The following is a 14,662-nucleotide window of genomic DNA, read 5'->3' on the forward strand; positions in this document are numbered from 1 at the left end:
CTAGAATGAGACATTAAAATAAGGTCTCGTCTGTCATCTCAGCTGGATATAAACCGTCCCATAACTCCATTGAAGGAACAGCAGAGAAATTCTCCCTGGTGTCCTGGTACCACTATAACAGACTGTCAAGTCATTATTATAGTGTTGTCTGTGGGATCTTGCTGTGCATAAAGTGGTCGCTGCCTTTCCTACATAACGATGGCGATTCTATTTCAAATGTACTTCCAAATTCTCAGGCACGTAGGAGACGTTTCTTAAAAAATCACAAGAGAGAATGAAGACAGCACACAATCGGCCTGCAGCTGTGGAACTGCCTCGTTTGTGTCATATATCCTACTGAGGGAACCTGCTTTCCCACAGAAATATCTAAAGTGTTCTGTGAGGCTAGATCCTATGAGGTTGCAATAACAATTGTGGTGATATTAAGGAGAACCAGAAGGGAATTGTCCAGCTATCGAACACCCAGCACTCCAGCTGCATCTAAAACACACGCTGAGATGAATTCGGACATTGTTTTCAGGCTGGTCTTCCGCAGTTTCAATCAGCACTCTGATAAAATACAGGATACCATTGCGTCTACACGTCAATAACACCAATGTGATGAGTCTAGATCTCAGGAAGATGATACTGTCATGAGATCAATGGAAATCATTAAGCTACCTACTGTCACAAAATCAGTTTTATTTTTTGACACTGTGTGCTTTGTAATCTAGCACCTGTGGGGATTGTACCATCCAGCGAACAGGATGTTGCAGTACCTGTTACCTTTAATCCTGCCTAGTAATAAGGGTGGGACCCTCTTGGAGTGTTTTGATAGGTCATCTTTTTTTAAATACTTTTCCAATTCAATCAAATCAAATCCAATTCAGAGTCTCAACAAGTTGAGACATTTCAGATCCAGGCTGACAAGACAGGGCGAGCGACCAAATCACCCTGTCCTGGGCCTGATCTACATGAGCCAAGTTGATTGGAGGAGCAAAGCAACACCTCCTCCAAGACTTGAGCTCATTTGCATCTTAGCCAAAAGGCCGAGATGCCGCTTTTAAAAATTGCTTCATATGAAACATATGAAGCTTCAGTGTAACCCAATAACCTCAACCAAGTGCAGCATCCAATCCATACTACACTTGATCTTAGCCAAAAGGCCGAGAAGCGATGATAGTTCATCTAGTTCGGTTAAAGGGCCAGTGAAGGGCAGTTCAAGTTTTTGTTAGTTCAAGAGTCAGGAAGAAGAGAAGACCCCCCATGCAGGCTAAGGTGCAGCTGTTAGCTCTGAGCTGGTTTGGCAGGCTCTAGGTAGTGAGGGCTCAGGGGAAGTTCTGGGGAGTTGAAAAAGCACTTCAGCTCCTATCATAGAAACCCTACAGTGCAGAAGGAGGCCATTCGGCCCATCGAGTCTGCACCGACCACAATCCCACCCAGGCCCTACCCCCACATATTTTACCCGCTAATCCCTCTAACTACACATCTCAGGGACAATTTTTAACCTGGCCAATCAACCTAACCCGCACATCTTTGGACTGTGGGAGGAAACCGGAGCACCCGGAGGAAACCCACGCAGACACGAGGAGAATGTGCAAACTCCACACAGACAGTGACCCGAGCCGGGAATCGAACCCGGGACCCTGGAGCTGTGAAGCAGCAGTGCTAACCACTGTGCTACCGTGCCGCCCTGTATGACACATCCATGTAGATTGCAAATGGCAACCATCTCAACTTTGCAAAACTGTGGCATTGACAAGTCACTGCGTGAAGCATGACAGAACCCCTTCATCTCCTCAAACCTGATCAGTAATGAAGGATGCTGTTGTACACAGTATGCGCCATCAATCATATTAATGTGTGCCCTGTTAAGCTTCATTTTCATATGAAGCAATTTTTAAAAGTGGCATCTTGGCCTTTTGGCTAAGATGCAAATGAGATCAAGCCTTGGAGGCGGAGACGTCTGCCTACTCCAATCAGCTTGGCTCATGTAGATCAGGCCCAAGACAGGGTAGAGGATTGCATACCCTGCCTTGTCAGCTTGGATTGGAAATGTCTCAACTTGTTGAGACTCTGAATTGGACTTGATTTGATTGAATTGGAAAAGTATTTTTAAAAATGTGTGCCCTTTGAGGTTTCCAGATTTGAATCCTAGCTGATTAAAAAGTTTTACCCCCATAAAGCTTCTGCCTTTAGCTCCATGGAACATGAACCTGTCTAGGATGACATTTTTGTGGCATTCTGGAACTGTGATTATTCCCAGGACAGAACAATGGAGTCATCATACGTTTGAAGAATGTCTGTCCCAGGAATGAGAGAAAGTTATATAAAATACTGATGGCAGAGTGTCATGCAGTATAGTTATTTTGCACCAATATCGATGAGAAGCGACACTGAAATGCCTGTGATATCAACTGAGCATTCCTGAAAAATGGCCCAGTGCTTTACAGTTGGTGATGGTATACACATGCTATACCTCACCCTTAAGAACAGACTCCTCCATGTGTCAAACCAATGAAGTCTTCTTCGACCGGCACATCTTTACAAAAGGATTCCACTTTAAGCATGAGTCACACGTTTTCCAGTGAGTGGGAAATGGCTCTGTGAATAAATGAGAACTTGTACAATTTAGACTCTGTTTTGAAGGTATCTGACTATGATGGGGCATGAGTTATTCAAACTGCTGAGTTCTCTATCCATAACCCTTGCAGTGATCTTCTTGACCCGGGATACATGCCTTTACTCACGATTGGGTCTGCTTCCCACCTCAACAATCTATCGGGTCTGGCCCGATAACATGGCCCTCAGGTATCGCCCCCTTAAAGGGCCACGCTACCATCCTCCTTCCCCCCTAACTCCAGAGTTCACCTATGGAGGAACAAAGAACAGGATTAGAAACGCAAACATGTTTTTTATTAAAGGGTAACAGGAATACCCCATTGAAAAACCATTAAGTTTAGCTGGTCCGGGAACTCCCGGATTCTGGCAGAATACCTCCATTCTGTGGCAGGCTTTTCAAAATTTGAAGAATCAGGCTGAACGGATGGAAAAAACAATTCATCAATCCAGCGTCTGGATCCTCCTTTAGCAGCTGCTGATTCCTCAACTACTGTAACCACCAGTTGCTCAGATCCCTCGTTCCCAATGTAACATCTGCTTCCTTAAACCGTCACAATAGTTCTTCCAAATTTGACCTGTGTCCTTCAGGTGAGGTTCCGGAAATTAGTACGTCATCCAGATAAACCACTACATTGGGTTCTCCATCATACACTGGAAATGGCACAGGCTGATGAGACTCCAAAAGGGTTTGTATACAAACCCTTGTGTGTTGATTGTCACCATGTTTTGCAACTCCAGCTGCTGGTAGGCGTGAATGAGGTCTAATTTGGTGTATTTTAAACCCCCCGGTTAGTTTGGCATAGAGATCTTCAATTCTAGGAATGGGGTATTTGTCCATCTGAGCTTCTCTATTGATGGTTAATTTATAACCTTTACAAATTCTTACAATACGATCCAGTTTTATGATAGGGACTATGGGTGCTGCCCATTCGGAGAATTGTAAGGGTTTTATAATACCCAAATCTTCCAGTCTTCTGAGCTCAAATTCAATTTTATGATGAAGCGGGCCTGAAAAAATTTAGACGTTGCATTCAGATTCAGATAGGATTGGGTGGCACAGTGGTTAGCACTGCTGCCTCACAGCGCCAGGAACTCGGGTTCGATTCCTGGCTTGGGTCACTGTCTATGTGGAGTTTGCATGTTCTCCCTGTGTCTGCATGGGTTTCCTCCAGGTGCTCCGGTTTCCTCCCACAGTCCAAAGATGTGCGGGTTAAGTGGATTAGAAACATAGAAACATAGAAAAACTACAGCACAAAACAGGCCCTTCGGCCCCACAAGTTGTACCGAACATATCCCTACCTTCTAGGCCTACCTATAACCCTCCATCCTATTAATTCCCATGTACTCATCCAGGAGTCTCTTAAAAGACCCTATTGAGTTTGCCTCCACCATCACTGACGGCAGCCGATTCCACTCGCCCACCACCCTCTGTGTGAAAAACTTCCCCCTAACATTTCCCCTCTACCTACACCCCAGCACCTTAAACCTGTGTCCTCTCGTAACAGCCATTTCCACCCTGGGAAAAAGCCTCTGAGAGTCCACCCGATCTATGCCTCTTAACATCTTATATACCTCTATTAGGTCTCCTCTCATCCTACGTCTCTCCAAGGAGAAAAGACCAAGCTCCCTCAGCCTATCCTCATAAGGCATGCCATTCAATCCAGGCAACATCCTTGTAAATCTCCTCTGCACTCTTTCAATCTTTTCCACATCCTTCCTGTAATGAGGTGACCAGAACTGAGCACAGTACTCCAAGTGGTGTCTGACGAGGGTCTTATATAGCTGCATCATTATCCCCGGACTCCTAAACTCAATCCCTCGATTGATAAAGGCCAGCACATACGCCTTCTTAACCACCTCCTCCACCTGCGGGGCCGATTTTAGAGTCCTATGGACCCGGACCCCAAGGTCCTTCTGATCCTCTACAGTACTAAGAGTCTTTCCCTTTATATTATCATAGAATCATAGAAACCCTACAGTGCAGAAGGAGGCCATTCGGCCCATCGAGTCTGCACCGACAACAATCCCACCCAGGCCCTACCTCCACATATTTACCCGCTAATCCCTCTAACCTACACATTTTAGGATTCTAAGGGGCAATTTTTAACCTGGCCAATCAACCTAACCCGCACATCTTTGGACTGTGGGAGGAAACCGGAGCACCCGGAGGAAACCCACACAGACACGAGGAGAATGTACTCCTTCATCCCATTTGACCTGCCAAAATGGACCACGACGCATTTATCTGGGTTGAAGTCCATCTGCCACTTGTCCGCCCAGTCTTGCATCCTATCTATGTCCCTCTGTAACTTCTGACATCCCTCCAGACTATCCACAACCCCACCAACCTTCGTGTCGTCGGCAAACTTACCAACCCATCCCTCCACTTCCTCATCCAGGTCATTTATGAAAATGACAAACAGCAAGGGTCCCAGAACAGATCCCTGGGGCACACCACTGGTGACCGACCTCCATTTAGAAAAAGGCCCATCTATCCCCACTCTCTGCCTCCTTTGGGCAAGCCAGTTTTGGATCCACAGGGCAGCAGCCCTTTGGATCCCATGCCCTCTCACTTTTTCTAGAAGCCTTGCATGGGAGACCTTATCGAACGCCTTGCTAAAATCCATATAAACCACATCTACCGCTTTCCCTTCCTCAATGTGTTTAGTCACATTTTCGAAGAACTCCACCAGGCTCGTAAGGCACGATCTCCCTTTGACAAAGCCATGCTGAGTATTCTTGAGCATACTAAACCTCTCTAAATGCTCATAAATCTTGTCCCTCAGGATCTTCTCCATCAGCTTACCAACCACTGAGGTTAGACTCACCGATCGGTAATTTCCTGGGCTATCCCTATTCCCCTTCTTGAAAATAGGAACCACATCCGCAATCCTCCAATCCTCTGGCACCTCTCCCGTCTCCATCGACGACGCAAAGATCATCGCCAGAGATTCTGCAATCTCTTCCCTCGCCTCCCACAGTAACCTGGGGTACATCCCATCCGGACCCGGCAACTTATCTATCTTGATGCCATTCAAAGATTCCAGCACAACCTCTTTGTTAAAGTCCACATACTCAATCTTTTCAGTCCACCGCAAGCCCGCAGTACATCCACCCAGGATGGGTGGATTGGCCATGCTAAATTGCCCCTTTGTGTCAGGGGCACTAGCTAGGGTAAATGCATGGGGCTATGGAGGTAGGGGCTGGGTGGGATTGTGGAGTGCTTAATTAGGTTATTTAATAATACTCAGAGAGTATAAAGAGATACTTGTGGAGCATTCCCATTTGAACAGACCCGTTTGGATGGAATTTCTTATTTACTGTGGGACCCGAAACCTTCTTTCACAATCTCAGGCCAATTTGTACCGTTGTGAGGGAATTCCCTCGGTGCCGCTCCACTCCGCGCAGAGGGATTTGTCTGATTTTTAAAATTTGATTTATCATTGTCACATGCATTGGGATACAGTGGTAAATATTGTTTCTTGTGAGCTATGCAGAAAAAGCATACCATTCATAGAGGAGAGGGTGCAGTACAGGCTGTTGCTGCACATCTGCCACTTACTCACCTACCTTAACTGTCCAGACACGCTGTGCTGTTTTGTCCTATTCTCCAGAGGAGGCGGAGGGCCCCGGTGGGAAGCTCCCAGGGTGGGAGTCTTCCATCAGGGATTTTGCCCCGAGTTCCATGCAACCATAGGTTAGGTCATTTCACAGGCTCTCAGGTTGCGTGTAATTTCTGTACCTTGAGGGTTCTGTGTTCCACGTTTACATAGATTGTGTGAGGTATCAGCCTGATTTTTGATATTTGAAGGCTGCTCCTCAAGGTTTGGTTGCACTTAGGCACAACGCTCCTGATCTTTGGCACCCGGCATAGAAGGAGGGAAAACCAGATCGGAGACCATTGAGGGGTCATCCTGGCTATCTGCCGCTCTTTCATGGTTATGTCCAGGTGTCCCTGGAGAGAGAGAGCATGCTGTCCACTTGCATGTTTGAGGCCTTTCATGATCAGTGGGCACTGCAGAGGATGGAATGTATTATCTCTCCCCACAGGGCAGCACAGTGGTTAGCATTGCTGCCTCACAGCGCCAGGGACCCGAGTTCAATTCCAGCCTTGGACTGTCTGTGTGGATTTTTGCATGTTCTCCCCATGTCTGTGTGGATTTTCTCGGGTCTGGTTTCCTTCCAAAGGTGTGCAGGTTAGGTGGATTGGCCATGCTAAATTGACCCTAGTATCAGGGGGACTAGCAGGGTAAATATGAGGGGTTATGGGAATAGGACCTGTGGGGGATTGTGGTTGGTGCAGACTTGATGGGCCGAATGGTCTCCTTCTGCACTGTTGGGATTCTATTATTTTAATTTAGGTAAGTTTCCTTTCATGTTTTGTTTTTGTGACTGCCCCTTTAAGAGGTTGTTAATGAGTTAATTTGGTTTTAGTTTACTCAAAAAGTGTAAAAAAGATACCTATTGACACTGGTGGGGCAATAGTTAGAAAACTGAGCAAATATTGGCTTCTCCTCTCCTCCTCCTTCACCAGTCTGGAGTTTGATTATTGCCGGTGTGCATGAAGTGAATTCCTCCCCACAGGTGGAGCAGATGCATGGTTTCTCTGCAGTGTAACTGTGTCCATGAATTTGTAGCTGGGATGGTTAGATGAAGCCCTTCCCCTACATAGTCAGTTTCTCCATGGTCCAGGCATCCTTGTTTTTCTCCAAGTGTGAGGATCAGTTGAACCCTCATCTGCAGTTAGAACACGTGCATAGTCTCTCTGCATTGTGAATGGGGAAGTTTCTTTCAAGCTGTGTAAGTGGTTAAATATCTTTCCAATCAATGCACGCACTTGGGTGCCTGTATCTTGATGTATTTCCACTCACAATGATGTTTACATTCTTTTAAGCAGAGAAAACAGATAAACGTTTCTCTTTCTGGATTCAAAGGCCAATAATAATAAAGTCTGACGAGTTGAGTGACTCTATCAGATCTTGATGTGACATTTGGTTTGAAGTTTGTCTGTAAATCCTCCCTTTCTAATAGCATATTAAAGAGGTTTCCAAAGATTCTCTGTCAGTCAAAAATTCAGAACAGACAATTCTTGCTTCTGAGATATTTCCTCTCTCGTTCCCCTGAAGCTGCAACTCTCCATTCCACACACTCGCCCTCCATTCTCAAACTGTTGTAACTGATGTACAATTCTCCTGAAGATCCAAGTCATGGTGATTGACAGATCCATGCTCTCTGCTGGGTCATAGAGGCCTAATTATGTACATGTTACTGGACTCATCTGGGGGCCAATGTAGGTTGGAAATTACAAGGGCGGCACGGTAGCACAGTGGTTAGCACTGCTGCTTCACAGCTCCAGGGACCTGGGTTCGATTCCCGGCTTGGGTCACTGTCTGTGTGGAGTTTGCCCATTCTCCTCGTGTCTGCGTGGGTTTCCTCCGGGTGCTCCGGTTTCCTCCCACAGTCCAAAGATGTGCGGGTTAGGTTGATTGGCCATGCTAAATTGCCCCTTAGTGTCCTGAGATGCGTAGGTTAGAGGGATTAGTGGGTAAAATATGTAGGGATATGGAGGTAGGGCCTGGGTGGGATTGTGGTTGGTGCAGACTCGATGGGCCGAATGGCCTCTTTCTGTACTGTAGGAATTCTATGAAAAAATGTGTGCAATATTCAGAGCATTATTATTTGATTAGAGATACAGCAGGAAGATGAAGAGCAGCTTCATTTAGGCAGCTCGTTGTCATGAGCTGGAACTCTCTGCCTATGAGGCCTGACAGAAGTGAGTCAACATTTCCAGAGTCTGCAGCTTCCCTGGATTCATTTCCTTTCCCTCTAGTTCCTACATGTCAACGCACTGAGCCCAGAATTAGGAAAGAAATCAAAAGGGGCGGGGGAATACAAGTGTTTTACTTGCAGATGTTGGACAGACGAGGACGTTTTAGTCTGATGTTTATTCAGAGGGGAAGGAGCAATGGGGCAGCTCAGTGTTGCTATTGGCATAGGGCTAGCAGACCAGACCTTCCTATTGGTCAATCCTCCAGGCATGTTGAGCTATTGGTCAATGGGAAAAGCTGGAAGGCCAGGAGGTTTCTGGTCCTGAAGTGAGAGCAGGCTTTGTGCCAGTGGTGACACTGAACTCTCACACTGCCCAACTTCTGCATTCAGACAATGAGCTTGTTAACCTGCTCATTACCGCTCAGTAAAGCTGCTGCAGCTTCTGCTCACTCTCTGAACAAAGAGTTAGCTTCGCACACACTAAACCTTCCTCTGTCCAACGTCTGTGAGTAAAACACTTTCTTTTTCCCCTTCCCTTAAAGATCTATTGCACGAGGCATCCCATTTCTCCAGCAGCCCTGGTGCTTTCCCTCTCTTCACTACTGGCACTGATGATTCTTCTAGTGGGAGCAGGTTTCTTAACTCCGATCAACTCATCCATCATCCTCCCTTGTAATTTCCAACCTACATTGGCCCCCAGATGCCTTGAGTTTAAAATTATTATCCTTGTTTTCAATCCCTCTGTGGCCTTGCTTCCTCCCTACCTCCGAAATCTCCTCCATCCCAACCACCTTCTGAAATATCAGTGCTCCTCCTATTCCAGCCTCTTGAGCATCCCTGATTTTAATCACTCCATCATTGGCGTCTTTGCCTTCAGCTGCCTGGGCTGTGAGCTGTGGAATTACCACCGAAACCTCTCTTTCCTTCAAGACAGCCCTTAAAACCTATTCCTTTGACCAAGCTTCAGGTCACCAGCCTTACATGGCCGAGTGTCACATCTGTTTGATAAATCGCTCTTATGAAACGCCTTAGGATGTTTTGCTGTGTTAAAGGTGCTATATAAATGCCAGTTGGAGAAGATGAGCACGTCTCAAGACCATGACAAGCAGTGCTGAGGGAGGTTGGTTGCTAGGCAACGATGCCATAAAGTGATAATGTTACCATGATGCTAGAGTAACATGCGAGGGAAAATCCACACCACGAGATACTGAGCAACACTAAAGAAAGGATTAACGCTGCAGTAGTGGGTGAATTGAAAGAAGCATTTCCTTCACACACAGGGCAGTGGGAATCTGGAAGTGAGCCCTGGCTTGGGGCATGGGTCTGCAGGAAAACACACAGAGTTAGGAATAGCAGCACCAGGCAAGGTCACAAGTATAGGAACACTAGAAACAGGAGATGATCATTCAGCCCCTCCAGTGCCCAGTCAGCTCATGACTGATCTGTACACCTCAATTCCATTTGCCCATCTTTGCTCCATATTCTTAAATTCACTCTTGAATCAAAAATCCCATTTATCTCAGTCTAGAAAGTACCAAGTGGCGACACCCCTCCCCCACTCTCCATTGAATCCCTACAGTGCCGAAGAGGCCATTTGGGCCATTGAGTCTGCACCAGTTCTCCGAAGGACATCCCACCTAGGCCCACCTCTCTGCCCTATCCATGTAACCCCACACATTTATCATGGATAATCCACCTAACCTATACATCCTTGGAGTGTGGGAGGAAACTGGAGCACCCGGAGGAATCCCATGCAGACACGGAGAGAATGTGCAAACTCTACACAGTCACCTGAGGCTGGAATTGAACCCGGGTTCCTGCCGCTGTGAGGAAGCAGTGCTAACCACTGTGCCACCCTTTCCTGCCTTTCGGGGGAGGTGGGGAGAGTTTTCCCCTTTTCCAGCACAGTGTGTGTGAAGAAGTGTTTCCTGATTTACTCCAGACTAGCCTGGCTCGAATTCTAAGATTCTGCTCCTTTGTTCTGGACCCCTCCCCATCCCAGGGGAAATCATTTCTCTCCATCTATCTATTCAAATTCTTTCCACATTTTAAAGGCCACAATCAGATCACCTCTCAATCTCTGATTCCCAGGGGCAAGGGGGATGGATGGCCTTTGCATAGAGTCAGAATTATTACTGCACAAAAAATGGCCATTCAGCCCATCAAATCCATGAAGGTTCTCTGTAGAGCAATCCAGTCAGTCTTATCTCCAGCCTATCCCTATGGCCGTGCAAGCTTATTTCCCTCAAGTGCCCACTCAATTTCCTTTTGCTATCTGAGTAAGGGACCCGAAGGAAAGCCAGTTTAATCTGGCACATCCCCTGTTTACCAACAACGGGGAGGGGGGAGTAATAAGGTGTTTAGTTAGTAAGCAAGTAAAGTCTGGATCAGATCAATAAAATGGGTACATTAAATAGGTTTGATGAGTATCTGAGATGGAAAAGCTTCATGTAAACTCATTCAAGTTTTTAAGACAGAAAAAGAGAGAAACATTAGAACTGGTCACAGTCCCCATTAAAATACCCATGCATATTAACAGGAGAAGACCATTTATCCTCTCAAGTCTGTTACACAGAAAGTCATTCAGCCCCTCGGGCCAGTTTCACAGGAGGCCATTCAGCCCCTCGGGCCAGTTTCACAGGAGGCCATTCAGCCCCTTGGGCCAGTTACACAGGTGGCACAGTGGCACAGTGGTTAGCACTGCTGCCTCACAGCGCAAGGGACCCGGGTCCGATTCCTGGCTTGTGTCACTATCTGTGCGGAGTTTGCACATTCTCCCTATGTCTGCACGTTCTCCCCGAGTCTGCATGGGTTTCTTCCGGGTGCTCTGGCTTCCTCCCACAGTCTGAAAGACGTGCTGGTTAGGTGCATCAACCCGAACAGGCACTGTAGTGTGGTGACTAGGGGAATTTCACAGTGACTTCATTGCAGTGTTAATGTAAGCCTTCCTTGTGACTAATAAATTTTACTTTACATAGGAACAGGAGGCCATTCAGCCCCTTGGGCCAGTTACACAGGAACAGGAGGCCATTCAGCCCCTCGGGCCAGTTACACAGGAACAGGAGGGGGGCAAGCAGCTTCCTGGACCTCCTCTGTCACTCAGTCTGCTCAGGGCTGATCTATGCCTTGACGCTGTGCTCCTGCCTTTGCTGCACTCGGAGCTGGGTCAACAGGGGATGGAAACCAGCGAGGTGAGAGGGAGGAGAGAATGGCAACAACAGTACGTGAACCTGCAGGAGGCATGACCAACCCAAAAGGAAGCCAGCATCCCAAAATGCAGCAATAATTCAAGCAGCTGATAGCTACCCAGGCATTCTGTTGGGATGATGCTTTAGAAACATATCTGGGTAGACTAGTTCTCAGCTGTACAATGAAACAAGACATCCAACAGGCGCTGCTGCTTCTAATAATGGACACTGGGTGTAATCCTGTTCTCCAACTGGTGTTGGGTTATTCGGTATAGTTAATCTGACCCTTAATTGGTGAGGAAGAAAAGGGGTGGTTGGAGAATTTGTGGAGTACAAATACTGACACAGACCAATTAAGTCAACTGGCCAGGCCCTGTGCTGTAGACGCAATAGAACTAAAACAAATGTATTTATTTTAGATCTACCAGTGGTGATTGGAAAAACACAATCTACTACCCATGATAAAATAAATGTACTTCATCTTTTGAAGATCATTTCAGTGGAAATGTACACTCACAGCGTCAAAGAGCATCAGCTCACTGGAAACAAAGGCTAGAAAAAGATACCCTCCAAACCTCCCACCTGGCCAGGTGTCAGCATGAATATGGTTCAGTCCTGGATGTGACTAGCAGCAACAATAACAGAATCCAAACCCTATAATCACTTGTGAACTCGCTGGTGTGTCTGCAGGCTGGATAACTGAGTGAATCTTTTCTCACAGATAGAGCAGGTGAATGGCCTCTCCCCAGTGTGAACTCGTTGGTGAATTTGCAGGTGCGCTACCCGGGTGAATCTCTTCTCACACACAGAGCAGGTGAACGGCCTCTCGCCCGTGTGAACCCGCTGGTGGGTTAGCAGATTAGATGATTTTCTAAACCTCTTTGAGCATTGCGAGCAGCTGAACGGTCTCTCCTCAGTGTGAATGCGCTGGTGGACCATCAGTTCCTGGGAACTTTTGAAGCCACTGCCACAGTCAGAGCATTTGAAAGGTCTCTCATTGGTGTGACTGCCATGGTGTCTGAGCAGGCTGGAGGACTGAGTGAATCCCTTCCCACACACAGAGCAAGTGAACGGCCTCTCCCCAGTGTGAATTCGCTGGTGCTTCCGTAGGGTGGATGAATCAGTGAATCTATTCCCACACTGGGAGCAGGTGAATGGCCTCTCCCCGGTGTGAACTCGCTGGTGTAACAGCAGGTGGGATGACTGGGTGAATTGTTTCCTGCACTGAGAGCAGGTGAACGGCCGCTCCCCGGTATGAACGCGTCGATGGGTTTCCAGCTCAGACGGGGAACGAAAGCCCTTCCCACAGTCCCCACATTTCCATGGTTTCTCCATGGCATGGGTGTCCCTGTGACTCCTGAGATTCGATGAACAGTTTAAATCTCACCACTCAGAGAACACATACGCAGTCTCTCTCTGCTCTGTGTGGTGCGATGTCAGGCTGCATAACTCATTAAAGTCTTTACACAGCGGCTACATTGGATCACTCACTCTAATGTCTGTGTGAATCGGTGCTTTCCAGTCACACTGATGTCTGAAATACTTGACCACAGACAGAACAGACAAATATTTCTCCTTGGACATGTAAAGACTGATGATATTCTGGTCCTGATTAATTGAGTGACTCTGTCTGATTGACGTGACATTTGGTTTGTTTCCTGTCTGCAAATCCTCACATTCTAACACCCTGCAAAAGGAGTTTACAACAGTCATCAATGCCAATGCACGACAGAAATCCAGAACAGATCATTCTAGTTTCTATAAAACATGCTTCCCTCTCTTGTTCCACCAATTTATTGTAATGTTTCTGAATAGTTTCCTCTATTGATGGGTCTAACTAGCAATCAGTAGTTGTTTATTTCATTCTATCATTGGATGTGAGCTCCCCTGACAAGGCCAGCAATCCCCAATAGCCCTGGTCTCCCAGTGAAACGCCGCGTTAGTCTCGTTTTAACTGAAAAGCCTTGAAGAGATTTGATAAAGGGGGCTTCAAATAATCAGAGAATCACAGAATCTCTACAGTACAGAAGGAGGCCATTTAGCCCATTGTGTCTGCACCGACTCTCCGAAAGAACATCTTACCCAGACCCTATCCCCGTAACCCCATATATTTACCCCACTAACTTACACACCTGGGGACACCAAGGGGCAATTTAGCAAGGTCAATCCACCTAATCTGTATATCATTTATTGCCATCCCTAGTTGCACTAGAGAAGGTCTTTCTATAGAGAATTGGATAAATAATTTACGAATATGGGGAAAGAATGGGGGGGGGGGGGGGGGAAGACTTGGACTAACTGGTTTGCACTTTGACCTGATGGGCTAAATGGCCTCTTTCCATGCTGCACTGTTGCATGATTCAGTGTTGAAAGCCTGGAAAGTGGGCACATGTAAGACAGAGAAGGGAAATTTCTTCTCTCAGAGGGTAGTGAATCTGTGGAATTCTTTACCGTGGGTCGTTCATTATTTTCAAGGCTGAGATAGACAGATTTAATCAGTGAGGGAATTGAGGGTTATGGAGGTAAGGCAAGAAAGTGGAGTTCAGACAAAAACAGAAAAATGCTGGAAAATCTCAACAGCTCTGACAGCGTCAGTGGGGAGAGAGTAGAGCCAATGTTTGGAGTCTAGATGATCCTTCGTCAGAGCCGCTGCTCAAAGTGGAGTTGAGGATTGCCATGTCAGATAAGACATAATCTCGTTGAATAGTGGAGCAGTCTCGATGGGCCAAATGGCCTAATTCTTGCAACATCTTATGGACAACAAGCATAGCCACCCCCAACCCTCACCATCCATCCTCCCCAATCCCCATCACCCCATTCTTCCTCACCCCCCCATATCCCCCTCTATATCCCCCAGCCCCGGCGCGGTTCCAGTGGGTGAGGTGTGAACAATAGGGCCGGTGCTTTCACATTGCTGAGGGTCACTGATGCTGTTTCAATGCAGCCGGCCTCAGCTCCAGCACCATGAGCACAGGGCCAGCTCCCGCCACGCCGCGCCACTCACTGACCTGTCCGGAGCAGGAGCAGTGCGGCGGGGGTTCCCGGGCGGAGGCAGGCTCTGGCCGGGGCCGTTAGCGGGGACACGGGGATCATCAGTGAGTGCG

At 47.1% G+C, this 14,662-nt stretch overlaps 1 protein-coding gene and 1 pseudogene across 1 annotated transcript; both read right to left on the reverse strand.

Moving 5' to 3' along the window:
• Nucleotides 1–954: 954 nt before the first annotated feature.
• On the reverse strand, nt 955–1,157 carry LOC144502074 (U2 spliceosomal RNA; annotated as a pseudogene).
• Nucleotides 1,158–12,021: 10,864 nt separating this feature from the next.
• Nucleotides 12,022–14,645, reverse strand: LOC144501500 (uncharacterized). Its single transcript, XM_078225290.1, has 2 exons — nt 14,567–14,645; nt 12,022–13,245 (listed from the first exon to the last, which is right to left on the reverse strand). The coding sequence occupies exon 2, from the start codon at nt 12,891–12,893 to the stop codon at nt 12,219–12,221; it is 675 nt and encodes a 224-aa protein (XP_078081416.1). The 5' UTR covers nt 12,894–13,245; nt 14,567–14,645; the 3' UTR covers nt 12,022–12,218.
• Between the last annotated feature and the right edge of the window lie 17 nt (nt 14,646–14,662).

This window comes from Mustelus asterias, chromosome 12 (genome assembly GCF_964213995.1).
Source record: "Mustelus asterias chromosome 12, sMusAst1.hap1.1, whole genome shotgun sequence".
Classification (NCBI taxonomy): Eukaryota; Metazoa; Chordata; class Chondrichthyes; order Carcharhiniformes; family Triakidae; genus Mustelus; species Mustelus asterias.

What these genes read in the sequence shown, in the direction of transcription:
- LOC144501500 (XM_078225290.1), bottom strand. Translation starts at nt 12,893, where the DNA reads ATGGAGAAACCATGGAAATGTGGGGACTGTGGGAAGGGCTTTCGTTCC.